Genomic DNA, 27,241 nt, shown 5'->3' on the forward strand with positions numbered 1-27,241 from the left:
AGCCGGCTGCCAGGGCATCTCCTGGGATGGAGACAGTTCCCTTGCCCGGGCCCATGAGCGCTTCTACCGGGGGCCTGTAGGCCAGGCCAAGACCCCAGCTCCTCCCGCTGTCTGCTTTCCCCAGTGCCAGCAGCTAGACAAAAAGAAATGATTGTTTTCTTTTCCTGGGTTCAGCTTCCCTCTGGAAGTTGTGACCCAATTAGAAAATCAGACAAATAGAAAAATCTGGCCACGACCCCAGCTGAGGTTAGAAAGTCTCTGCTCGCATTTAGGTCTCTGCCTCCCTTGCTCTTCTGCAGGTCCCGGCTGGCTAGGTCTCCCTTGGCCACGGGGAGCAGAACCTTCCGCGGTGCCCTGCTCCTCTGTAATTGATGATTTATTCCCCACTGATTTCCAAAATGAGTTTGAGACAGCTTCTTGACCTTTCAGTAACATCGGCCCACACCTGAAGTCCCTGTTCTAAAGTAGGAGGACGACCGGTGGGTCCCACGTGGAAGTCTGGGAGTGAAGCTGCGGCTGCACGCCCCCGTCCGCTCGTGGGCTGGCTTTTGACAGGTCCCACCGTCAAAGCCGGTGCTCTGTGCCCGGCTCTGCACCTGGAGCTGCCCAGGCTGCCGGCTGCGAGCAGGGAGCTCACTTTCCTGGAAACAGTGTCTGTCTGGATGCGTTCCAGCGCGTGCTTCCAAAAACATAGTTTTAATCAAGAAGAAGATCACCAGAAAAACTGGGACAAATTGTGACTTTTGACAGAGGACAATTATAAATGCCAGGAGCGCCTGCCGGGCGCCAGTCGGCAAACAGACCCCTCTGACGGGGTCTTAGATTAATTACAGCACCAGTAAGCGGCCCAGGGCTGGGGGCTCTTAACTGTCCGCAGTTGTGGGGTAAGTTCTGGTCTTCCTTGCCTGCCCTCTCCCCTTCCCTATCCCCTTCCTCCCTTCCTCAGATAGTCCCTCAGCTCTTCCTGGGTGCTGAGCCCAGCTCACAGAGGGCACAGAAATAATTGCATTTCTTGAGTCCTTGGAGCATCTGTGGAGAGAACCACCCAAGTTTCTCTACTCGGAATGGAAAGAAACCTCCTCGATTGTGGCCCGTTTGTGGGATTGCTAGGCCCAGGGACTAAGCAGGGACTCCGGGGGACAAGACGGTGAGGTCTGGGGGAGGCAGGAGCGGAGGGCTCGCCTGCTGACAGGAAGGGAGGCTCTGGCCTGTGGCCAGCTTCCCCAGGAGGGCTCCGAGGGATGCCTGGCCCCTGGAAAGCTCCGTGCCTGAAGTGGGTGCCAGGACCATGTGTACAAACAGGGGGCTCAGTATTTAGGAGTGGGGAGGAGCAGGGAGCTGCCCTGAATGGCTGCCCGCTTTGGAAATTTCTATGCATTTGTAATAACAAAATTACCATAATTTGCTCGTTAACGCAGCTAGATCAGTCAAGCATTGTTCCATCGCGGGCAGGGAGGCCGCGGCGCCCCTCTCTGCACACTCTACACACCCGAGCCAGCCTGCCAGCCCGTTAGAGCGCTGGAAATTAGCATGCAAATGGTCCTAATTCGGTGGGCGAGCTGTCAGGCAGCGCCTCTCCGGCCTCGTCTCTGTGAAGGCCCTGACAGCCCAGCTCCGGCGCCGGCCCACCCTCCTCGCTCCAGCCAGGAGGGGCTCCGAGGGGCACCTCCAGACTGACAGCTTGGCGGCCTCCCTCCCTCCGTCAGCGCCATCAGGCCTGGCGGCAGACTCCCCGGGGAGCAGCCAGGGCCTGCCACCGTGCCGGCTGGCCAAAGGAGGCAAGTAGGCAGGTGGGTTGGTGGGGGAGGCTGGCCAGGGCTCAGGTCCACCAGCCTTGGCTGGCCTGGGGCAGTGGGGGAGAGTGAGAGTGGAGCTCTGACCCCCCACCCCCGAATTTGGGGTCTTGTTGGGACACAGGGACCCTCACTGCGGGTGGGTTCTGAGAGTGGGGACCCTGGGCACCTTCTCCCACATGTGCCTCCATGAGGGGCAAATTCAAATCCTGCCTTACTCTCCCTTCTTTGTCTTTGATTAATACTGGACCCCCCTCCTCCCCGTACCTGGAACATCTCTGTGCAAATGATGCGTGGAATTTCTTCAGCCGTAATGGAGAACTGGGGGAGGCTAGACGGTGTGTGCTGTGGGCAGGGTGCCCTCGAACGGGATTCTGTGGCCCTGGGCCTCCGTCCTGCCTCCGGGCTTACCATCCTCTGTGGGGGAAGTCTCCTAAAACTCTCTGGACTGCAGGCTCTGCGTCTTTATAGCGGGGCATCTATGATTTTCCACACAGGGCTGTCGGGAGGCTGCGAGGGAGAAGGCCTGCTGTCTAACAGTAGGTGCCGTCTAGTGAGAGCCTCTGTATGCTGGTCACCCCAACGCACGTGCCCTTCACAATGACCCCCCCAGGTTGCTGTTGATCTTCCCCTGTTTCACAGAGGAGGAGGCTGAGGCCACAGCTCATGCAGAGTACCTCGCGCAAGTTGCAGGGCCAGGACAGAGTCCCATCTTGCCTGCTCCAGAGCCCTTTTAACAGGGGAAGGTGCAGGACCCTGAGAGCCAGCTCTGCTTCTGAGAGAAGCATGATGGCACCACCTTGCAGGGGACTGGTGCTCATGCTGTGCTTGGCACCTTCTCAGGGCTGAGTAAGTGTGGCCTGAAGGAAGCGAAGCCGGGTGGACTGTCTTTGGGGACCCTCTGCATCCATCCTTATGTTCCCTCCTGGTCTGTGACAGCAGAATGAAGGAGCTGCTGCAGGAGAAAGAGGGGGAGCCACAAGCCTTGGGTCTCCCCGTGCTGTTTCTCAGGCTCTTGCCCCTTCCTCCCTGTGAGCCTGAGGCAGCCTCATGCCAAGATGCAGGGTGGATTTCAGTCCCCACTTGGCTGAGCAGCGGGTAGCTCTTACGCAGTGAACAGCCCACGCCTTCCTACATGACGGCCCTGTCCCTTTGTCTGTTTGAAGGGACTCTCATTGGGCCTTTGAGCCTTCAGACAAATGCAGAGGTGAGAGAGACCCTGAGAAATCCCAACCCCCAGCTGGCTCCTGGCTGTCTGGGGGCAGAAGGGGGCTCTTGAGCCCGAGTCCCTGCTGTGCTGCGCCCCCCCTCCTCCCCGGCCCAGCACAGAGCCGTGCACAGAGCAGATGCTCAGGAAAGATTTAGAAGCCACATTTAATAACAGGTGGACCAAGAGACGAGACAAACGTGCAGGTGTGTGCCTGGGTGAGCTAAAAGTCGTCGAGCTTGTGGGCCTCCGACTGCACGCCTTCAGCCATCTGTAGCTTTGCCTTTCCACCTCGTCTTTGGTTTGCTTATTTGGGGCTCAGGGCATGAGCCCCATGGAACCTTAGGGGTCTATGTACTGATCTCTCAATTGCTGCTCTTGGGCTCTTGAAGAGAAGGTCCCAGACACGATGAGGACAGCTCAGGGGCACATCCATTCCTACCCTAGAAGGCCATCCTGGAGATGTCTGAAATTCCCTGGTTGAGACCTGATGGCTGCCTGCACACTGCATTTCTGCTTTAGGAAGAATTGCCCAGGCTCCCCCTAGTGGAGAATCGGGATGCAGCGCTCCGCTGCGTTCCTGGTCTGTGGCAGTACAGGGCCAGGGCACCTCCTGCAACCACCTCCTTTCTAAGTTTACCCACCGTTGGTACTTGGTATGTGCATATTCTCCTGGAATCCTCATCACAACCCTGTGGGGACCCTTGGTTATCACCTTTGTTGGAGACTCAGTGAGAGGAAGGGGCTGGCCTCATGTCCTAGAGAGCCAGGTACTTTCCCTTCCACCCAGAGGCCTACGTCTAGCCTCCTTCCATAGGTGGCCTTGGCCTTGGCCAGATGACCATCTGCTTTTGTGGCCACACAGCCTGGCTCCTCTCAACCTCGTGGTGTTAGACTCCAAATGGCCAGAGAGGACCACTCTGTAGATAGGTCAGTCTTCCAGGATATTTGCAAATAGCCTCCTTACCGCCCTCTCCACGGCCATTCTCAGCACAGTCCATTCTCAACATAGCGGCTGGCACAAGTCATCAAAATCTGAGTCAGGACATGTCCCCGTTTTGCTCAATTTAGAGTAGAGGCCGAAGTCCTACATCATCTCCCCTTCCCCACTTCCCTCCTTGACCTCATCTTCTGCCTGCTGCCCTTCACTCGCCTCTGCATCCATACAGACCTCCTCACTGGTCTCCAAACACACTGCCTACACTCGTGCCTCAGGGCCTTTGCATTTGCTGGTCCTTCTGCTTGGAGAGCTCTTCCCACAGATGGTCACATAGCTGACTCTCACTTCCCTTCAGCTTGTTATCCAAAAGTTACATTTTTGGTGAAGCCATCCCTACTCACTCCATCTAAAATTTCACACTTTACGTTTCTTCCTTAATGTATGCTATATGCTGTATTCTTAATTATTTTGTTTATTGTCTGTACAACACTAAAATACATGCTCTGTGAGGGCAGGGTCTGTTGTCTGTTTTGTTCATGGTTGTATCCTTAGTGTCTAGAACAGTGCCAGGTACTTAGTAGGCCCTCAGTCAATATCTAGTGTATAAATAAGGACATAGACTATCTTCTGGGTGCCTCACATCAAGATGGGCACAGGCCGGCCCCCCCGGCACGCCTGTAGTTCTCCCCCATCCAGCCCTGCATTTGCTCCCTTAGGAGGCTTTACCACTCTTCCTTCCTGGGCTCCCCTCCTCTCCCCTCCTCCCCCATGGCCCCAGGTTGTTCCCCACAAAGCTGCTTCTCAGCAGGTCTCTGGGCTGGTCACAGAGGACACAGGTGTACGTATCAGTTGGATTTAAGAAAGAAGAGATCTCTATCAGCATAGCTAATTTCAGGGCTGACCTAGTCACTAGCCTCGCTGTGGTGAGTTTACAGTAGAGAAGAGACTACCTCCTGGTTCTTAGAGTTGTGAGGACTGGCCCAAGGGGAGGTCCTGATTCATCTCCCCACACTGAACGAGCACCCGACCTAGCTTGCCGAGGCATGCCCGCTTCGCGTTCATCCACAACAGCGGGCCCTTCTTCGGGTTCTTAGAGGTTGGCCTCCTTAGGACCCGGGGAACAGACACTAGTTGTGCCCCTGAGGATGCTGGGAAACTCCTTTGCGTGCTGGCAGGGTCTCTCAAACTCCACTGCAGACAAGCCATCTGGGGATCGTCTTCTAGAGTAGATTGTGGTTCAGTGAGCCCAGAGCGGGGCCCGGGATGCTGCATTTTAACAAGCTTCCCAGCGGTGCTGATGTGGCTGCACTCGAGTAGCCACCACGGGTTCTCGAACTCACTGCACACAGCAGTCCCCACCTCCCAAGCACGGACACGTACTTATATCTGGCCCCAGCCCAGAGATTCCAGTGTAACCAGGATGGGGTGTGACCTGGTCTTCTGGGTTTTCAGAACTCCCCAGATGGTGCTAATAGGCTGCAAGGCTTGAGAACTCCCGGCCTGGGTCACTGCCCATTATTCCTGCACGAGGGCAGCTCTGCCCTGGGAAAGCAACACACCTTAAAGAGAAAAAGGCGTGTGTTGAGCCGGTAAGGAAGGGTGAAGAGCCGGGAGGCTGCCTCTCATTCCTGGACAGAGGAGAGGCAGGGAGGGGGGCGCAGATACTGGAGGAAGGGGCTGCGGAATCTGGAGGCCAGCATGGTGGGTGGGTGGGGGGTTGGTAAAAGCGAGCCTGGGGAGCAGAGAAGCAACCAGGAGAGGTGAAGCAGCTGAATGGCCCCTCAGAGCCCTGGGCTTTGGCTTGGTTCTTCACCCGGACTCTCAAAGAGAAAGAACTCCCCTCCCCCTCTTCAGCCTCGCCTGCCTCTTTCCCTGTATCCCCCCAACGGGTCCCCAGCCACCCGGGATCCGTGTAATTTATGTGTGCGCTGCCCCCTCCCACAGACTGCAGGCTGTCTGATTCATCTCTGCCGCCCCAGGCCCCGTGTGCTGGGGGTAGGAAAGGTGCGTGGAATTGAGCGGACTCCTCCAGGCGTACTGGTGCTCAGCGCCTCTGGGCTACTGGGTTCCCAGCGCACAGCAAAACCTGTGCATCGTGGTAGTAATTGTGGAGGTAAATCTTGTCTGGTGTCCTCGCAAACACTTGGTGAGGCTTTCCATAAATATGTCAGCGGCAGCATTAAAATTTGATGGCAGGAGGCTCAGGTCGGGACTAGCACTGTGACTTCTCAGCAAGGTATGACACCATCACCTCCCTCTCATTAGTCAGCGGCAGGACGCTCGGGCCGCTGCACTGAGCTGGGCCCCGGAAGGGGGAGGCGATTTCTTCTGAGGAGGACCCCTGGCTGTTCTCAGGGACAGGCCAAGGTCTAGGCCACAGAAAAGTAAGTCTGCTTTGGGCTGAAGTTGGGCTGAGAGGCAGAGTCCCTGAAGGCTCTGGGAATGTGCTCAGAGGCTAGAGGGCAAACCCCTGACCCCTGAGCTGGAGGAGGCTGGAGCCACTTTTTGAGTCTGGGAGCCAGAAAGAAGGGTTTTACAGTCAGCCCGCTGGAAATGGTCGATCTGCCCCCCAAAAGACCTCACAGAATACTTTAAAGGGGCGTGGCATTAGATTCATGAGTCAAGCAAGCAAAGGGCCTTTGGACAGGAGTCCGGGATGAAAAAGTATTTAGTGGCAGAAAGATTGGAACCCAATCTTATCTCCTTCCCACCCTACCATTGTCCATCTGGGGAAACTGAGGCTCTGTGAACCTGAAAGAGACATGTTCAAGGTCACACTGTCATACTGTGGTGGAGACAGAATGAGATCAGGGGCCTAACTCCTAGCTTAAGTTTTTCTCTACAACCAAGCATTTGGGACACTTGTTGAAATATGAGGAAACTACCTAGAAATACAGTTTTCATTAAAAAACAAGCCCGAGTGCCTTCACTTTTCCAGCAATTGCAGAGCATGCGCTGTTCATCAAGGACTGAGTCAAGCACCAAATAGCCCTACGTTTGTAGAGCCCTACGTTTGTAGAGCACGTTCTCATTCACACAGGACTTCGATAGCATTGAGTCCCGAGAGCCTTGTAATTCCACGTTGTACCCGAGGAACTCAAGTTCCAAGAGGTAAAGTGATTTCTCCAAGGCCTTCAGGTTTCCAGACTGAGCATCTTCTGATGGCCACGTGGGTGGTAAGGAAATAACCCTTCCCACTTCTCTAAGCCTGCTGAGGCCCCAAGGAATAGTGTAGGGCCGTGCTCTCTTCTGAGCTATAACTATCAGTGGGTTTTGCTGACACTTTTTAAGAACACAAAAGCAAAACCACAATGATGAAACTTCTCTTAAACTCTATTGCAGTGAGCCGGGCTTGGTGCTGTTATTCTGTGTCAGAGCGGCCTAGCCAGGCCTGGAGGGGGCCCGGCCACTTAGGAGAGTGACTGAGCCACCTTCCTTTCCTCCTGCGGGACCCGCAGACTCCGCCCTTCCCCTCTCAGTGTGTTTTGCTGCCTCTCTCGGTCTCTGTCTCATGCTTCTACCAAAGATCAAGAACCGGAGTTTTAGAAAGGCTTTTCCAGCATGATCTCACTGGAAGGGGCTGGCCAAGCAGGGCTAGCTGTTGGTCACACATGGTGATCCTTATTGGTCCCCGCCCTCAAGAAAGAGACTCAGCAAGAGGAATGGAGATGGGTCACAACTACCCGCCCCCCAGAGTCCGAACAGGAGGCACTCTGGGCCATGGGGCTGAGGGCTCAGGGGAAGGTGGGGGAATGGGATGTGCAATCCAGAAAACAGTATTTGAGCTGGGTCTTGACAAGTTGGGAGATTGGACATGAGGAGGAAGAGGAAGGTGGCATTTCAGATGAAGGACACAGCATACGTGGCTGGAGAGGCACCCCATGGAGCATGTGGGCGGGAAAGGGCTGTTGGCCTTTGGGGCAGGGGGCTGTGTGAGGTGCAGCTCAGAACTCGCTGGGACCAGACCCTGCAGGTGCTTGGATGGCACCGCGGGGCTTCCGGTCCCTGCCTCGCAGGCTTGTTTCTTACAACTGTGCTGCGTGTGGGCACTCCCGGGGGGAGGCACACCAGAGACCTGGGACTTCCTCGCCCCGCACACATATGCACCAGTCAGGCTTGTCTTGCGCCTCAGTGAGGCTGCGAGAGCCATTTGTATATTGCTGGTTGTCTTTTTCGCTGTGGGCGGAGATGAGGGCATCCGAACGGGACTTTGGAATAATACCACAGCAGGAGGGCAGATTAAAACAGAACCAGAACTGCTCAAAACATGCCGCAGCATAGCTGAGGTCTCCAGTGGAAATCTCTACAGGGGCCAGACTGGTACAGAAAGATGGGAAGCCAGCCTCGGGGGACAGTAGTCACAACTTGCTTGTGGCAGATGACACCCTTGCCCCTTGGAAACACTGGGCTGACCATTAATATATTTTGGTCGGCTCCAGGTGGCTTAAAGGCCCCAGTTCTTGCCTCTGATGGACGGCCAGCTAGTGGGGTCCGACGGGCCCCGGAGCCCACAGTGGATGTGTCGTAAATGCAACGGTGGGGATGTTTCCCTTGGGTTCCCTGTAGGGTTCTTGTGTTCCGGTCCCATGGTTGGAGACAGCAGGAATTGGGCTGAAGACCCAACAGGCTCCTGTCTCCAGGGGACCAAGTTGAGGTCCACAGTGGTCACAGCCGCCTCACAGCCAGTCAACAGCAGAGCCCAGGCTCACGGGGGCCCAGCCAGCACCACCGTCCAGCTGCGAAGCCCATGGCTCTCCCGAGAAGCAGAAAGGAAACACATTCTGCATTCACTCCCTCACTCTTGCCCTCTCTCTCGGTTTTTCTCTTCTCTGTTTTTCTGAAGGCCTTCATGGCTGGCTTGAGCTGGTAAGAGAAGAGGTTTTTCCCAGGAAGGGATCGATGCCGTGTGCCAGGCTGTCCGGGTTGACAGGGCTGACCTTTACAGAGTTTGCTCGGGTTTTCCTCTCCCTGTTAGGGGCCCACGAAGGTCTTGTTCTGGAGAGAGGGAGATTGAGAAGTGTTGGCCTTCCAGGGGGCCCATCTGGGAGTTGGGAGCATTGAGGGTAGGAAAGGGGAGAGCGTTCGTGCTGGAAACCACTGGAGGCTGTTTGTTCAAATCTCTGCCGTACACACTTTACACATGAGACAACGGAGTCTTAGGGGAAGGGGCTTGATCAAAGTCACCTAGAGAGGCTTTGACAGAAGCCCAGAATCTGGTGTGGGCACGCACCCCCCCCCCCCGCACACCACACACATGTATACACGTGTATATGTACATGTCTGTGTGCACGCGTGCATCTGTATACATGTACGTTACACCTGTAACGCCTAAAACAGTAATATAATGCATATACAGTTGTACCTAATATCTCTACATTTGAAAGCTGGGTCCCGTGTGGCATGCTGTAGTTGTCATTTCTCTAGCTACAGATGGCCACGTGCGCAGACTGCCCGCTGACCCCAAGCCGTGGCACGTCACGAGGTTCTCCAGGGCCATGGGGAGGAGTTGGTCCTTTTCCCATCTTTCCTTCCTCCTCCTCCTCCTCTGCAAAGCTTCTCTCTGGAAGCCCAGCTTCAATCCTTCAGAAATAGAACTTGGCTGCGAAGTCACTTTGAAAGACTTTCCGTATGTTAATTACAGCCGGCCAAGGTCTCGAGCAGAGGTGGGAGCCCACCATCTGCAGATGGGGTCGGCCCCCGGCGAGCGCTGCAAATCCCCATCATCTGGCAGGTGTCGTTTTGGGTTAATTAAGAGCTACACTGAGCCGGTTTACCTGTCACTTCTGAGAATTTTAGGAAACTTCGACTTTCTTGCCATCTCTGAGCTTTTAGCAAAGGAGAAACACAATAGCTCTGATTTCTGACAATTTCCCTAGCCCTGGAATCTCCAGGAAAGCTGCCTTAAAATAAAAAACACTTTTCATTTTAATCAGTCCTTTCTAGTGACCTCATTGATCTTTATCACTCGTTTTTGTATATTTGGAAGGCATCACTGCTCTGGGGAAATCCACCATTTCTCCTAAATTTCTTAAGCCTCTGATTTCTTCCTGAGTCTTCGAGGAAAGAACACACATTCCTCAGCTTTATTCAGTTTAGTGGCTTTGGAAGAACCTTCAAGTTGTGGGTCAGGGGCCTCTCTCAGCAGTCAGAGGGTCTGGGCTGGGAGCAGGAAAGACAACATTTTCTCTACCATCAGTGGTAAGAAGGCACCAAGTCCTCCCCACACGAGGGCTTGCAAAGATCTGTAACTGGTAAATCCTGTGATCTTCACAAGCTTCAAAAGTAGAGTTTTCCTTCCCCTCTATTTTACAGACAGGAAAACTGAGGCTTAAGAGGTAAATTCATGTACCCAAGGCCACCCAGCCTATGAGTGACAGAATCTGACCGGGACCATGGGTCTGACTCCAAAGGCCATTTTTTGTCGTCTTCTCCCCAGTAGACAGTCTGGGTAGGAGTGAACGGTGGAGCTCACCCATGGCTGTGGCCCTAGAACGAGCCTTCAAGGGGGCCAGCCCTCTGTTTTTGGGCCATGCGGCCGGCCACCGAAGAGCGGGGAGTCTGTCTCCTGTGCCCCTGGGTCCCATCATGTCCCATCTGCCTGGTCCCAACTCCTGGCTTTAGCTCATACACCTGCCCCCGGCCCCGGCACTCCTCTACCCGGTGCAGAGTGTCCACCAGGGCCAGCTGGGACTTTCTGGACCTTGAGCTCGAGTAAGCTGGACTCAAACCCTTGTTTCCTGCCTCACGGAAAAGTCATTTGTCCTCCCCAAGATTGCTGCCACGTGGCCAGGGGCGGCTCCCTGACATTACCCAGTGCTCAGGCTCTGTGGGCTCTGTTGCTCTTGGACCACATGTTTTCATCTCAGCCCCGCTGGCTGTCCAGACCCTGCACTTGGCCACTGAATATGACTCCCCCGTAGGAAGAAAACACCAACTGAGTCGGTTTTACCGAATGTATCTGAGGTGGTGGTTGGTTACAGCCCCGGGGAGGAACAACTTAAAATGGCAATCTCTCGACACCCACGTAAATGTCCCTCACCCCGCACCCTCCCCACACAGGGACTGCTCACAGCTCCTGCCGCGCTGCCCTTTTCTCCTCCCTGGAACAGAACTGTCCAGGATCCAGGGCCTTTCCTATGCACAGTGCTTTGGCCTCTAAACTCCACGGCTAAACTCAGGGGTGGGCTTTCTTCTGCATATCCAAGAACTCAGTGAGAGCTGGACAATTCCTTTCAGGGCCTTCACAGTTTTTAGAAGAGGTGCTTCCGCCTCCCCCTCTCTCCTGCTTCCTCAGCGTCCTGGGTACGGGGAGAGGGGAGTTCTCTTCTCCCCCCTCACCAATCCTATGTGTGGGTCCGTATTCAAAATGAAGAGACTCTGCCCAGGAGTGGTTCACTCACTCACCCAAGGTCACACAGCCAGTAGGCGGAGGGCTGAGTGCAGAGCCCTGCCTTGCCCGGCCCTTCCACAGGAACGCCCACACCCATCTGCGGGCTCGCCTTCCCGGATTCCTCCCTGCTTTCTGCTCCCACGGCATCATATGGGGGGGGGGCGGTGGCATCAGATGGAGGGGGGGCACCGGCAGTGCTGGCTCCAGGTCTGCTCTCACTGCTGTCCTGGTTTCCCCTCGGGACTGCTCCCTCCCAGGAGGCTGGGGATGGAGATGATGATGACATGTTCTATTGGTGACAGTCCCTAGGGGCCTGTATGTGGCCACCTCCAGACAGCCCGGGAGCTGTCTCTGAGGAGGGCCCATGTGCCGTGCCTTCCAGATGACAGCCTCACTGTCCACTGAGTGACAGCTGCCCAGACTGGGCTGGCATCCCAGTCTGCCTCACAGAAACTTTTCTATTAATGCACAAAGAAAAGGTTGTCCAGCTTAAGGGGCTGGTATTTTCAAGAGATGCCAAAAGCATGGATCGGTTAGTGGACAGAAACAAGGGGCCCATGCTGTCCTCTGTGCTGGGTGGTCATAAGAGAAGGTATTTACCTATTTTTTGAACCAAGAGTTCATCTTGGTTTGTGAGTGCTGCTGACACGATGTTCCATTGGTTCCAGGTGTGTGCCACAGCAATCCCACAGGTTTATGCGTTGAGCTGTGCTCACCTCGAGTGTGACTCCCATCTGGGAAGGGGTTTTACTGTGTGGTCGCTGTGTCAGACCAGCTAGCAGTACCGCAGTGGGTCCTAACAACGAGCCCGAAGAGGGGCTTCCATTTTCAGCCCTGGAGAGCATCGCATGTTGTCTCCCAGGCCCCTGTCCTCTCCTGCTTGGACTGTAGCAGCAGTCACCTGGCTGGTTTCTCTGATGACAGGCTCACCTTCTCCAGCCCATGCTCCAGATCCTGGCATTCCCTAGGCTCCCCTGGGTCCCAGCAATACTGGGAGAAAAGCGTGATATTCTTGCCCCCCATTTCTGCTCTGGGGTGTGCCTCTGCCAGGCCTCACAGTGACCTGGACATGCAGGGGGTCGCACTCTGACCAGTCCCACCCCAGCAATTTGCTTGTGCCTGGGAGAGACTGGCTCCCTCTGCCTATCAAAAATCCAGTCTCTCCTGGCTCACACGCACCCAGGAGCCCCAAAAAGTCCCCCAGTGCTTTCCCCAGACCTTCTCCCAGTTGGACAGGATTCATTTCTCTAAGAAGGTGAATGTTCCTTTGGTGTCAGGAGTGTGGGGAACTGAAGCAGGAAGTGAAATCTGAAAACTGAAGAGAAGTGAAATCCAAGCTCAGCTGACAAGAAGGGACTGTTTAAAAAAAGGAGACAGAGAGGCCTGAGATGGGAAGGCTGGGTCACATAGGCAGAGGGTCCTGAGCTGGGGGTGGGGGCAGCCTTGGAGTCCCTCCACCCTTCTGAGCCTCCATTTCTGCACACAGAAAATGCAGACAGTTGTATCTATCTTGTGAGCTTCACGGGACTGTCAGGAGGGTTAGATTAGACTCTGAATGCCAGCTTTGGTGAGTGGAATCAGGTCATGGTCATGGCTGACATTTGCTGAGAGTTCACCGTGTGCTGGGCACTCTGTATATCGTCACCGGTTCAGCCTTTACAGTGACCACGCAGTGGGATCTATTAATTACTCCTGCTTTACTGAGGCACGGAGAGGCTGAATGATCCACCCAAGGTCACGGAGTTAGGAAGAAGCACACTCGGGATTTAAATCGGGACAGTCTGGCTCCAGGGACCTTGCTCCCAGCCTCTGTGCCACACTGCCTGGGGACCGCTGGGTTCAATGGTAGTCTGTGGGCTTGAACCGAGAGAGTCTGCGGCTTCCCGGTCACCTTTGGGGTCAGGGCTAGGCCAGGTCTCTAGACAAGCAGCCGTCTTGGTATCTGAGGACCTGGACCTGAGGGACCTGAGGACCCACATCTCATGTGTCCAGCAGGTGGCCGGACCACTCCCACAGGTCAGCCTTGGGCCCGGAGCTGGGGAAGTTGCCCTTACCCTGAGTGCTCACTCTCCCAGGGCGGGCTGAGGATGCCCACAAAGTCCCCACTCAGCTCACCGGGCGGGGGTCCCCAAGGGGCTCTCATCTTCCACCGAGGAGCACGATGGTGTTGTGCATGGAAGCCACTAGTGGGTCCGATAAACCGGTTTGAATCCTGGCATGCAGCAGGCGTTCCACACAGCCCCAGCTCGCAGTACTAACAGCAGAAGCAGCGAGAGCCGTCATCTGTGTCCCCGGAGGACTGAGGCCCACCGGTTTGTTCATTCAACAAACCATTCTGGGTGACTGCTAGACGCCAGGCCCTGTGCTAGACAGTGGGATGGGGACGTGAATTTGACAGACAGAACTCCCTGCCCCCATGGAGCGTCCATCATACTGGAGGCAGAATTCACAGGATAAGCACAAAAGAGATGTTGGGTCATGATCATTCTGTGGAAGAAAATAAAGCAGGCAAGAAGGATGGGGCGGAAGGGTTCCCTTTTAAATTCGGTGGTCTGGAGATGAAACCGGAGCAAAGCCTAGAAGGAAGCGAGGGAGGGAGCCGTGCAGATGTATCTGTGGGAGTGTCGTGTGTTGGGTAGAGGCAGGTGACTACAGGCTCTCCCCGGATCCTGACCGTCTGCTGTGGACGGGGTGTCATTACATGGGGAGTGCAGGGGGTGGGGGTTGGCGCACAGGCTCCGAGAGGAATCAGACCCAGACCTGTGGGGCAGACAGTCCCAAGTCACAGGAGACTCCCATGTAGGTGCTGTGGGATGCTGCGGGAAACGGGTGTACCTAAAGAGGGGGCTTCCCAGAGAAAAAAGTAGCCAGTTTGGGGGCCGGGTGGTGGAGGGTACAGGGTGGGTAACACAGACCCAGTTAATTCCAGCTGAATGGACCCAAGATGTGCATTTCTGAGGGGCTGGAGATCGAGGGGGCTTCCCGGAAGAGGCGGCCTTGGAGGTGAGCCTGGCAGACAGTCACGATGTTGCTAGAAGGAGAAGCAGAGACAGCCTTTGCCAGCCTAGCCTGGTGCCCGGGGCCCAGGCACAACACTGTCAGGAAGTGCCTCTGCTGGGGCAGCCCGGAGCCCTGAGAGGAGGGTGGCTGTCCCCCTTCTCCAGGCTGCTCGGTCTCTCTGATCCCCCCGCCTGGCCCCTAGAAGGAGGAGGAGCACTGATGGAGATGCGGAGCCGGGCTGCAGGGCGGCCCAGCTCTGTCACCATGCTCTCCCTCCCTCCGCTGGAACCTGACACCCTGACCACTGAGGCATAAAAAACAGAGAATTGGAAGGCTCAGCCTGTCAGGCTGGGAGTGGCCCCCAGAGAGGCCTGAGGAGGAGCACGTGTGTGTGCGCGTGTGTCTGCATGTGCTCCGCCTGTGGTTGCCTATAGAAATGGCGGGGGGCCAGGTGGGCCCAGGGAGTGGGAGCAGCTGGCCCCTCGGGCTTCCCTTATTGTTTCTGCCCTACCTGGTAGAGCCCCATGGACCCTACATCTGGGCCTGGATGCTGAGGAAAGAGCAGCGCTCCAGATCCTGCTTTCTGGTTGGTCCTTCTGGAGGCTCCTGCCCTTTGGCATCCTTGAGAGGAATATCCATGGAAGCATGTCTGGACTGAGGTGGTCTCCTGAGGCTGTGTAACTCCCATCACCACTGCCAGGGAGGGGCCCCATGCTCTGTAACCGGTGGCTGACAAAGCCTCTCGCTAGCCAGCTACCAACACAACCGGGCCCGGCATTGTGGTGTCCGCTCTAAGTGAGGTCCAAACCAGGCGCTCTGGGAATCCCAGGCACAGGGAGGAGACAGGCAGAGCCAAAGCAGCAACATTTGCGGGCAGGAATTTTGGACTCCTGTCCCAGGACTGGCTGGTGATAAACAGGCTCTCTGGGGGCTGAAGAAAGAACACGGGGAAGTGCCAGGCACAAGAAGCAGGGCCCCGTGAGCAGGGGGACCAGAAGGAGCCGTCCTCAACGCCATCCCTGCCCTGACTCAGCTCGTAGTTTCTGCCTGAGCATCCCAGCAGCAAACCTAAGCCCCTTTTCCAATGCTTGGAAGGCCCCGACACACTCCCTCCGCTGTGCTCCCCAGCCTTCTCAGCAAAGTGCCGTCTGCCTTCTCCTGGCCTGGACCTGAGCATCTGTCTCATCCTCCCCTGTAGACCAGGGCCCCGAGAGCAGCCCCCTCTGGATTCACAGCACAGAGGGCCAGACTAGAGCTGAGGTCACCTTTGGCTTCTCAGTCCAGAGCCACTCAGGAACACACGGGCAGTGAAACTGAAACCACGCTGGAGTGCCTCAGTCAGGGCTGGGAGCCCGGCAGTCTGCAGCTTCGAATTTGGGTCAAGACCATTTTGTGAGCAATCCTGGGCATCGCTTTTCTCACCTGTAAAATGGTCCGATATCCCCAGGGAACACCTGGCACATGCAAGTGTCACGGTATGCATGTTAGAGGCTGATACTCCCTCTGCTAAGGAAAACGTTACAGGGGGAAACACAAGGCTTGTGTTAGCCATCCACTTGATAGGAACATGGGCCAGAAAGGCCTCTATGGGTTACGAAGAGTACCTGCTGTTCCTGTAAGAGGCAGATGCCACTGGCATTTTCCAAACCTGACCTAACATTTGGTTCCTGTTTCTCTCTCCGCCCACCACATGCAGGGAGTGAGTTTTCCGGGAGCCCCTACAGCCACCCTCAGTATCCCTCGTACAACGACTCCTGGAGGTTCCCCAACCCGGGGCTGCTCGGTGAGTACTGGCAGAAGCCTGTGGGGCCCCAGCACCATCAGCTGCCACATTAGGACTCTCTTTGGGCCAGGGTCCCTTGACAGCCTGCGGTCTGGTCCCTTAGTGGGGCTGGGTAGCTTGCCTCAGATATGTGCCAGCCAGGAGTTGTGATGGGAGCTTCAGACAGTAAACACCGCTCCAGCTCTATTCGAGCCTCCCTTCCTCCCCAAGATGTTTTGGCAGATAAGGGAAAATGGCAGAAAAGGGAAACAGAGAAAAAGAGGCATTGAAGGAAGGGGGGAAGTGTAGAAAAAGTGCCTGCCCGGGAGTAACATATTTCTCAAGAATCATTGAATCTTCTGGTGAGAAATCTCTAAGAGGCAGCAAGGAGGCCAACTTGGATTGATTAGTAGTGGCTACCTGTCTTGATAAGGACTCTGAGGCTTAGTGATTGATTAGTGATGTCTGCATGGACTTCAGTGGAGCCAACTCCATTGGGAAATTGACTGCCCTGTGCCCAAAGGCCTTCCTCGTCCTGCCATTCTGAGCTCAGCTGGTGCCCCACCTGTACCCAGGCCTCAGGCTCGCAGATTATCCATTGCTGGGGCCAGCCTGATCTGTGTATATCATCGGAGATATGTGGGCCCCTGCAAAGACCAAGCAGGGCTAACTCAGCCCTCAAAAGGTCAAAGAGAGCTGACATGAAACCAGCTGGTGAATGATAATGGGACCTGGAGGTTCTGGAGCATTAAGCAGGGGCCCAGGGCTCACAGATATCACTCATCACCTGGGGGCAGAGCTAGCCACTGAGCCTCAGGCAGCAGCACAGATCCTGCCGCAGCAGTTAGCCAAGGAATTCCCACACAGTCAGGACGTGCCTTAGAGATCACCCAGGCTTGTCTGTCCAGCTTTGAAAGGCCAACCTATTAATTCCTGGATCCTGGATTATTTTACGACTGGGAAACAGACTTCAAAAAAGCAAGAACCTGATCCCTTTGGACTCAGGTTGCCAGGTCATGGGTCTGTGATTAGGGGACTAGGGGATACATGTGACAGACACCATCCCTTCCTGGCTGCCACCCATCGGTGAACTTGGGCCTCCAGCTGCCCAGAGCCTTCTGGCGGGTCATGCAAACCTTGCGGGTACAATAAAGAACAAGTACTACCAGTTACTACTCCTGGTCCCTAAGCCTAGAGATTTCATTTTATAGATGAATGGGATCTTCCTACTTTGGCCTCCTGTATGGGCTGATCTGTAGACTTCTTTTTTAGTTTTGGTAAAAATCAATTCTAAGTATTGAACCATGTCTCCATTTACCTAATGCTTTTCCTGAAACAACTGCTTGGAGAGGCCCTGGTTTCTGAGTTGACCTAGCTGTCAGTCTTAGGAGGCAAAGGCTAACCACAGTCTCCTTGAACCAGAGTCTTTCAGAGGGGTAGGGGCAGAGGACTGGGTCTGGAGCCCAAGCGGATGGCGAGGGGAGGCTGGGTGGTATCTGAGGACTTCGCTGCTCGCCCTGGAGGGCAGTTCACATGCCTGGGTGTTGGGCGTCGGCTGTGCATGCCTGGTAGGGAAAGAAGAGGACTCTGTCTCAGGGAGCCTCCAGGCTGGGGCTGAGGGAGCCTCAGGCAAGGGTGTCTGTGCAGGGAGGTGCTCAGTGCCTTAAGAGGGCCAGAGCCACTATGGACAGGAGGAAGAACTAAAACTCCGTCCATCTAAATGAGTACCAGCTCGCTGTGTGGGCACCGGGGAAAACTCTTCAGGTGGGTTACCTTATTTTATCATTTCAACAGCCCAAGGGAGTGCATACTAGTATCTCTATTATACAGATCAAGAGAGTGGGCTCAGAAAGGGTAAATAATTTAGCCGAGGTCACACAGCCTGCAGGTGGCAGAATGAGGACTCAAACTCCGGTTACCCTGACCCCGGAGCTTATATTCATAACCAGGGTTTGATGTGGTACTCTTATTCTCCCTGACCAATGAAGTCTGAACAGCACGACATCCAGGGAAAGAGGCCTCGTCCCTCCATAGGAAGCCTTGAGAGGCCTGAATACTCAGACCGTGTATGTGATGAGAACAGCTCTGACCAATTTTTGAAAGCCAGGTTACTGTATTTATCTGTCAGGCTTCCAGTTACCAACCAGAGGATCCACTCTGGCTGGCTGAAGCAGAAAACCAATTTATTAAGGGGTATTGGGGCTTCTAGAATCTCCAGGAGGATCAGAGACAGGTGTGAGGGGACATGGTGGGGAACATAACCCAGCCACACCACCAGGGCTGGGGAGCCCTCCTGCTGTGGCCAGTTGGCTCTCCGCCCTCTGCTGCTGCTCTGGCCGGGGTGTGGGACAGCTCGGCCCTGCCGCCAGTCCCACTTGGAGCTGGGTGCTTCCGCCATCCGCTCCTAGCAGATGAAGTCTCTCAGCCCCCTCACTTCCTCCTAGTGTGCCCTTCCCTATCGAAGTCACATGCAAGAGGCTGTAATAGGAAGAGCCCAGGGGACACACTTGTGCCCTAGCAGCAAGCGGAATGGGAGAATGAGTTCATTCAAAGAGGCGGGCCTCATACCACAGGACACCCTGCAAACACAGGAAAAGTGAACACGACACTGGGCAGACAGACATGAGAAACGGCCCCTGTACTTCCCAAGTCTGGAACCTGGGAAATCGTAGTCAGGCCATCCTCCAGTCTGGGCCTCCGTTGTCTCAGCTATAAAATGAGGATAATTGCCACTGGCGGCTTCGTTCAGGCAGGAGCTGAATCTGGCGCTCTCCGGAGGCCCACAGCCCTGAATAAGCAGTGATCCCACCTTCCTGAAGCACTGCGCTCACTGTACCACAGTCTTGCAAATAAGCTGCATGCCCATCACATCTGCCGGATTGTCCTCTACCCAGCATGTCTTCAGGCCTTTAACTGAAAGCAGCCCCCTGGACCAGAGCGGCAGACCGACTATTTCTGGGGAAGGTACCAGGGTGGGGTGTGGGAAGCTGCTCTGAGGCTCCTTGGTGCCCCTGCTCGATCAGTGGCAGCTGCAGAAACAGGTGAGACACCCCCCCCCCCCCCACGCACACCCCTGTGTGCTCACAGCCTTACATGCACCACCTGCACCCTGGCCAGCCTGGCTGTAGTCCCCTTCCCAGAAACCCCCCAAAGCCAGGATGGGCAATGCCGCCCTAGTGAGGCAGGGCACTGAATTCTCAGGGGAACTCCCCTCCGCTCGAGCCCCCTCTGCAGGAGCCGCCAGCACGGTGCCCACACAAGGCCGAGCCAGGGCACAACGACCAGGCTGGAGGGTGGGGCACAGAGGCAGGTGGGGTGGGGAAGAAAGCAGGGGTCAGTGAGGATTAGAATGAGTGTGCGTGGGGCCCGCTCTAAGGGGCTGAGGGAGTGAGCAGGAACCTGGAATGACTGTGTCAAGAACAAACTGATAAAACTGTGATTTAGGGAAAATGGCAGAAGAAAAGGACAAGTTTATTCTAGATGGAGGTCTAATGGGCACCAGAAAGACACAGTGCTTCGTAAGGTGGTGGTTTCATTTCTCATGGTAAATGCAGGCGTTTTTGATTTTTCGGGACCAGCTGGCCAAGAGATTAGGCTTTGGGAGGGGAATGAGTCAGAGCCAGGGGTGAGTGGTGGCCTGTGGGAACAGGGAGGGCTGAGCAGGGTTCCTCCCAGGAGACTTACATTTGCTGCCTCTGGAGACCCCTTGGTGAGGCAGTCCCTGCTGTTTTTCCACTCCTCTGCCCTGCCCAGGCCTGCAGGACCACCCCCCCACCCCCACCCTGGGCACAGACATGCACATTCCTCTCTAAGGCAGGATGCAAGGGCTGGCACCACAGATTCTCCATGGGGGACTGTCCTAATGCTGTCCCCAACCCCGAAGAGAGGACAGAGAAGGCTGGCTGACAGGTGTCTCTGAGCCAGGGCTCCAACTAGGAAGGTAACAGAGGAGGCAGCAGGAAAAGCCATCTCTGGGAGCACTTAGGCATGGGATGGGTGTCTCTGCCTTCTAGATCAGCACAGAGAGGCATTTCCCTCTCCTCCTCCACGTCACTGCTGCCTGAGCCATACTCCCTCCCCAGGGGGGCAAAGGGAGGAAGCAGTCATTGGGACTGGGTTTGGAGGGTCAGTGGCAGGCGCTACAGTGCCTCCCCGCTCCTGCCCTCTAGATCACGTACGAGCTGTGTAATCTTGGGCAACCTGCTCAGTCTCTGGGCCTCAGCTTCTTCATCTGCTGCATGGGGACAATGCTAGTCTCTACCTGTTGGAATTGTTTTGGAAAATGGAAAGAGTAAATGGCTATAAGAGGCTTAGAAGAATGTCAATTTCCAAAACACTTTCATATCCTTGTCTTGTGGTGCCCTTGTGGTCATATGACCCCATTATGACCTCCTTTTACAGAGGAGAAAACTGAGACTCAGATTTAAGCCACTTGTTCAGGGCCATTCAGCCAAGAGTCCATGATTTGGTGCTCAGCTATGGTATCTGGGAGACTCATCACAATTGGTTTGGATTTGGCTGGGATTTCAGAATAAACACAAGTCCACTCCCTCCTGGGAATTAAGCAGTTCACTATTCCCATACATGGTCTAGGGGCCACCAGGGCCCTCACAACTGTCCACCTGGATAAACCCTGCCCCCCGGCACTGGGTAGACAGACCATGGACTGCACCACGGTGGGAAGAGTCCTGGATGCGGGCCAGGCTATGGCACTGAGAGGCCCTGTGGCTTTCGGCATGTGGTTTTGTATGTTGAGCCTCGTGTCCTCACCTGTAAAATGAGGCAATGGCCTGGCATCTCTAAGCTTTGTAGTTCTGAGAATCTGCTGGTCTCCCCGAGTCCCCCAGACTCTTTCATCCCTGGGGAGGAGTCTGAGTGTAGGCTTCCTGGAGGCCTTGTCCGAAGCAGGTAGCCCCAGAATGAAACCTGGAGACAGTGGGAGGAACCCAGCCTGGCCCTCACCCTGGCTCTGTCTGGAGGTCACAGGTAGGAGGGCCTCCATAGGGAGAGAGGCCATCGTGGACTCCCATACCTCAGGCTCCCCATGTCTGTCTCTTCCTATCCTCCAAACCCAGCCCAACCCACATCCTCCAGGAAACCTGACTCTGCCAGAATCATCTTGCATTCCCCAGAGCTCTAATCCCCCTGCTGACTCTGAACACTTGTCTGTGATGTTTGTGATTATTGCCCCTTACTGTCCCCAACAGAGCCAGAAAAGAAATGAGTAAATGGGCAGGGCTCTCTGCTACTGTCTGTTTACTTGGTGCTGCTGTGCATTTACTCATCCGACCCGGCTGTGAGCACAAGCCACATGGCTGGCTACCGACCGGGGACTGAAGACAGACACGGGGAAGAGCAGAGCCCAGTGCCTGCCCATGTGGGGCTCTCCATCCAGGGGCAGGGGAAGCAGCAGTAAAAGAGATGGTTGGGGCCCCAGGTCCAGGCTGCAGAGCTGGCTGAGCTCAGGAAGGCTTCAGGAAGGAGCACAGGAAGAGGCGAAGAGGTAGAGAGGCAACGAGAGGAGGCTAAAATGGGCTAACTCACCTGTCCTGGTGGCGGAGATGAGACAACACATGTGAAAAAGCGGTGCGACCGAAGAAATGCTTCTCCACGGGTAGTTGCTATTAGCATGAGGGTGTCCTTGAGACCTGTGCGCAGTCTAAGCTCCTGGGGTGTGGTCTGTGCACGGTGTGGGCTGGGAAGCTGTGGTTGTTGGGGGGAAAGCCAGAGAGGTGGGCGGAGTCAGGTCACAATGGATCCACAGGGCGAACTAAGAAGTGATGGCTTTTTACCCTCTAGGCCAGAAGTGGGCAAACTCGTCCTGTTAAGGGCTGGACAGTAAATATTTGGGGCTTGGCAGAACATGTGACCTCAGCTGCAGCAGTCAGCTTGGCTGTGGTAGGACAGCATCCACGGACCGCACAGAATCAAATGGGCAAGGCTGAGTTCCAGTAAACCGTTATTTACTGAAACGGGCAGCAGGGAGGATTGGACCTGAGGGCCCCAGTCTGCCTCCCCCAGCTCTAGATAGGGAGGAGGCCTTGAAATCTCCTAAGAGGAAGCAACCCTAATTAAGCTTATAACCTGGGAAACAGACTGGGACAGAGATCTTGGTGGCCTGGGAGGAAGGGGAGGGGCCCCTGGTAGAAAGGGGGCCCCTTGTAGAAAGGGGACCCCAGGTATGGGGTTGCAGGCACAAGGAACTCTCGAACATCCGTGCCCTCTTCTGTCTCCCCCAGGCTCCCCGTACTATTACAGCGCTGCGGCCCGAGGAGCTGCCCCACCCGCGGCCGCCACTGCCTACGACCGTCACTGACCCTCGGAGCCAGGCGGGCGCCAAGCACTTATAACACATATCACTGGGGGCGATAGCCTCTCAGCCCCTCCGAAGACAGCCAGAGGGGCCCAGTGAGACCATCCCCCAGCAATCCCCTCTCGCCTGAAACTCCCTCCCAACCTTTTCCTGCCAGGGAGCTGGGGTTCTATGGTAAGGCCATTGGACTTCTAGACACACGTCCATTTCTAAGAGTCAATCAGTGAGCTTCTCCCAACAGCAACTAGGTCTCTGCAAAGCCACAGACTATTCTGCAGACAACTGTACCCCTAGCCTAGCCTGCCAGTCCCCAGCTGACTGACCATCCACCTGTCTTCCTGCCCCAGGCCTGGGAAGGAGAGCTTGCTTTTGTCACTTCAGCAGCACCCATGTAAATACCTTCTTGCTTTTTTGTGGGCCTGAGGGTCCAACTGAGCAGACTGCCCACCCATTATGCATCCAGTACTCCTGATGTGTCACAGGACATCTTAGACCTGTGTGCAGAGCATCCCCTCTCCTGGCTGCTCCCTACAGGTGGGCTCGGAGCTGTCCTTGAGACTAAGGACGCCCACCTCCAGGCACAGCCTCCTGCTCATTGCTACTTCTTTAACGTCTGGACTAAGAGGCTCATGGGGCTGGTTATGCTTCAAGCTTTTCCTCCCTGAGATCCCTCTTCAGGAGAAACACTGGAGAGATGCCCGCCTTCCTGACTCCTTTTTTTTTTTTTTTTTTTTAATTTTTGGCCCCAGTGCATTGTGAGCAGCTTTTTTCCATATCAAAGGACTCAAAGAGAACAAAGAACTGTCTGGGAGATTCCTCCCCTAGCAGATCTAAAGATGCTGTCCAAGGTGCTGACTGCATTGTGGACTTGGAATCCTGGGGCTGGACAGGACCCAGAAGACCATAGTCCAAGGCAGGGACTCCCAAGCCCCTGGAACCACTGAACTGAACTGGGATGTATTTTCTGAGGCGTGCCCAGGCTCAAATCACATTGGACACCCACCATGGACATTTCTCCCACCCTCCAGGATGCCAGAAAGTGGATTCTGGGCAAGCCTGTCCCTGGCACGTAGACAATAATTAACAAAAAAGACATTATTGCACTGGGGACCACAAACACCTACAGCAGTCAGCCAGAGCTTCCCAATTAGCCCTTCCCTGTCCCCATGGAGCCTAGTATGCAGCTGGGAATAGAGGTGCTAGGGTGGAAGCAGATGCCCAACTTTGCACAGTGGGTATATACTATTGATGCAAGGGGTGGTGATGGTCAGGGCCATGGCCAAGGACCCTGAGAGCTTGGAGACCTCAGTGGGTGCTGGAGTGGTCAGAAAAAACACTTGGGAAGATGTGGGGGACAGAGGAAGGCCTTTCAGGAGGGGAGCAAGATAAGCAGTGAGGAACTGCTGTGTGAACTGGGAGTGGTTTTGAAATAGGAATGCCAGGGGCCACCATCCCTTTGCCTGGAGCCTCAATTCCTTCAGTAGTCTTTCTTGCCAAGTCAGAACAACAAGGTGAAGGCCCTGTCCCAATCTAGGCTTAATTACATAGATGAAAATGGACTTTGCCGTCTCGTGTGACAGGGTCTCTGATGTTTGCATGTCACCAAGTTGGCAAAGAGCTGGGGTAGAGCGGAGCCTGGGGTTACTGGGCCTGGGAGGTCTTGTCCTAGCCATACCACTTCTTTGCTGTGTGACCTCAGACAAGACCTTCCCCTCTGAGCCTCGGCTGCCTTGGTATAACTGGGTCACCTACAAGGCCATCCTCCAGTTATCTCCTTGCCTTCCTCTTTCCCTGGATGCTGGGGCTATAACTGGGCCATCCGGGGGCAGGTCTTCTGAGCAAGCATAGGGGGTGGGCATCTATATCCTACTAATATTTGGACCAAATGGGAAATAAGAACACACAGAGGGATGGAAATCTGCCTTGAAAAGGTCTAGTCCAGCTCCCCCCAGGGGAAACTGAGGCCCAGTTTGGGGAAGCCTAGGACAATGCAGGGAAATAAAACAGATCTCTGGCCACCACGCGTTTTCTCCTCAACATCCTACAAGGTGGTGGGAGAGAAGAGGAAACCGGGGCTCAACAAGGTGGAGTCCCCAGGCAGTGACTGGCAGAGGTGGGGCTGAGATTCAGCCTCCTGACCCCTGGCACAAGGTGATCCCTCCATCCCTGGAGAGGGAAGTTGACAGCAAGGGCAGTGGGAAATCGTTCTGGGCCTACTGCCACAGATGGAAAGTCCTGAGCTATTAGTGACAAGGAGGCCCAGCCACCCAGGGCAGAGGTGGAGCCAGGGCACTCCCTGCAAGCACACCCACCACCTTGGAACCTGCTGGGCGAAGAAGGGAGGTAGCTGCAGGCAGAGCCCACCTCCAGGAACAGGATGAACTAGCTCCAGCCTCCACCTGCCAGGCAAGGTAGGAGAAGGTACGGTAGCTGGCCTCTCCTTTCCTCCTTCCCTCCCACAGGAAGGAGTGGGCCCAGAGTTCTGCAGATCAGGCCTTGGGCCTTTTGTACCCACACCTTTGGTCCACATCCCCCCTTGTGGTCTCAGGCTATTGGGAAGTTGGCCTTCCCTGAACCAACTGCTTAAAGCAAACACTGTCCTTCCTCATCAAAGCCCAGCTGGTCCCCTTCTGTTCCTTCTCGTGCCCTGTGATGAGCTCCATCCATGCCTTTCCTATCTTCCCTGAGGCTCTGCTGGTCTTCAGATTGCATTTGTATTTATAAGACAACCCCTTGATTCTAGGGCTGCCAGGCAGAAGCACAAGAGCACAAGGATGTACATGCATGTTCTCACACAAGTACCTGCTCTCCCCAGCCCAGAGTCCACGCGCTGCCTGGTGGAACTGCCTGGGAGCTTAGAGAGAAAAGTTCCAAAGGACACAAGCCGTTGAGTAAATGCCAGAGAATTCTGAATGGAAAACTAGGCCAGGGCTTTCACCAGCACGGTGGCTGGAGGCCTGGGGCACTCCTCCACAGGTCTTCAGGCCTATGTTCCAGCTCTGACTTTCAGAAAGGACCCTGTGGGTTTTATAAAAAAAATTTCATACCATTAGTCTAGCTCCAGCCTTGAAAAATCTGAGGACATATCAAATCCAGCCTCCCTCTCCCAAGGCGCCTTAGTTAGGGTTAGCCCTTTCATAACTCACATTTGTATGGTGCTTTGCAATCCTTGACCATTCCCTGGGGCAAAGATCACAATACCCATTCTAGAGACGGGAAAACTGAGATTTGGGGCTTGCATGGCAAGACAGAGGTGAGGTGAATTCTCAGATCTCTGGGCCTCATTCTCTCTCCACAGAAATTGTGCTCTTGATATGGGAGCATATGGCTTAGACACACCCTTCAATCCCTAGAACCCCCCCAGACCCACAATGAGGAAAGAGAGAACAGGGACCTAGAGGCTGGCCTGACCAAATGGCCTGAGGCTTGGTGGCTTTGCTGGTCTACCGCGGTTTCTATTAACACCAATCCTGCAAAGTCTTTGCCCAGATTCACTTCAGTGCTGCTGAGGTTTCATTCACGTTTCTTCCTTGCTGGGTCCTGAGACTCTGAGGAGATCAGAGCCCATCCAAGACCACACCATCAGCCCTGACAGAGCCTGGACGTGGGCCTGCCTCTGATTCCCAGGGTCTAAGGTTCCAGGGGTTACAAGATGTCCCCTCACTGTGACTCTGACTTCAGACCTGTCTGTGACAACATGCAGGCATTCCCCAGCCATGCCCTGATGGCGGCCACAGGCCTGGGAAACACAGATTGCAGTAGGCCCCTGAACTGCTGCTTCCCCAGTCAGGCAGGTAGAGTCATCTTGCCACCCAGGTGGGGCGTGAGGAGGCATGGGGGGTAGGACCTGGCCCCATCCAGGGGCATTCAAAGGTGGAAACTTTTTAAATGCTCTTCCAGCCAAAAGAATAGGTTTGTGGGCCACGTTTGATCCACTGTCTCCTAGCTCGTGACCCAATAATTTTTGTCCAGTGCTACCTTTCTTCTTCACCTCTTGCCTTTCACTGAAGACGGGAGCCCAGCGAGATGGGAGACGTGCTTCAGCTTGTCAGGCCAGTCACTGTCAGGGACGGGCCTCCCCAGTCCCTACCACTCCCTCCTCACCCTGGTTCTTGCAGACTGTTTGGGCTTTGAAGGTGGGTTGGATAGAACAGTTGGGAGTGGTGGAAGTGGAGGGACTACTGGCTTTGAGAGGGGTCTTTCCTGTGGGGGTGGGGTGGGGAGGGAAGTGCCCCAGATGTGGCCACAGGGCACTGAGGGGTAAAATCCCTTTATGAGAAGTCATAGCCCAGAGCAACTGCCCTACCTTTGGGAGCCTCTGGTACCAGCTTCTCTCCTTCTGGATGACATTTCAGCTAGATTTTTAGCTCCAAGCCATGGGGAGCAAATCGTAAAAACAAACCAAGCACTCCTGACAAACACCTAGAAACAAGATATGCCTGAGACACAGCTGCCCCGAGGGTAGAGAGAAAGCCAGGCCCCTGCATCGGCCAGGCCCAAGCTGGAGCGGGTGGACACCCACAGAGCTCTGGGCTAGACCAGCTCCTGGGAGGCCCCGCTAAGAAGCTGGCTTTGTGGCCGTGGCCCTGTCACCCATCTAGGAGCTTGCCTTTGATAGTTTCCAGGCACGCACATCCGTGCTCCTGGAGGATTTAGTCCTTTCGTTCTTTTGGCCTCGGAGAGGTCCAAGGCAAGTGCATTTCTTAAAAGGAAACAAAACATAATCGGAAAGTTGGACAGTCAGGCCATGACTCCTAGCCTGCAGTCCGCCCCACCTCCCAGCAGCCCCTTCAGCCCCTTGTCCCCTGCCGACCCTTTACCTCAGGATTCCCTCTT

General features: G+C 55.2%; 1 protein-coding gene and 1 long non-coding RNA gene across 3 annotated transcripts in view; one reads left to right on the plus strand and one right to left on the minus strand.

The window, feature by feature from the left end:
* PAX5 (paired box 5) overlaps window positions 1–25,209 on the plus strand; it is a 189,329-nt gene extending 164,120 nt beyond the window's left edge. For both annotated transcript variants that reach the window (XM_046023841.1, XM_046023842.1), the window contains exons 9-10: window positions 16,027–16,113; window positions 22,332–25,209. In XM_046023841.1, the coding sequence (XP_045879797.1) occupies window positions 16,027–16,113; window positions 22,332–22,408 (164 nt within the window). In that variant the 3' untranslated portion in view covers window positions 22,409–25,209. The remainder of the gene's footprint in view (window positions 1–16,026; window positions 16,114–22,331) is intronic.
* LOC123953517 lies at window positions 7,714–26,811 on the minus strand. The gene is made up of 4 exons (XR_006820881.1): window positions 26,712–26,811; window positions 25,208–25,423; window positions 21,637–21,795; window positions 7,714–8,935 (listed from the first exon to the last, which is right to left on the minus strand). It is a non-coding gene; the product is annotated as an uncharacterized LOC123953517 (long non-coding RNA).
* Window positions 26,812–27,241: the final 430 nt, after the last annotated feature.

The sequence above is a fragment of the Meles meles genome, chromosome 11 (genome assembly GCF_922984935.1).
Source record: "Meles meles chromosome 11, mMelMel3.1 paternal haplotype, whole genome shotgun sequence".
NCBI lineage: Eukaryota > Metazoa > Chordata > Mammalia > Carnivora > Mustelidae > Meles > Meles meles.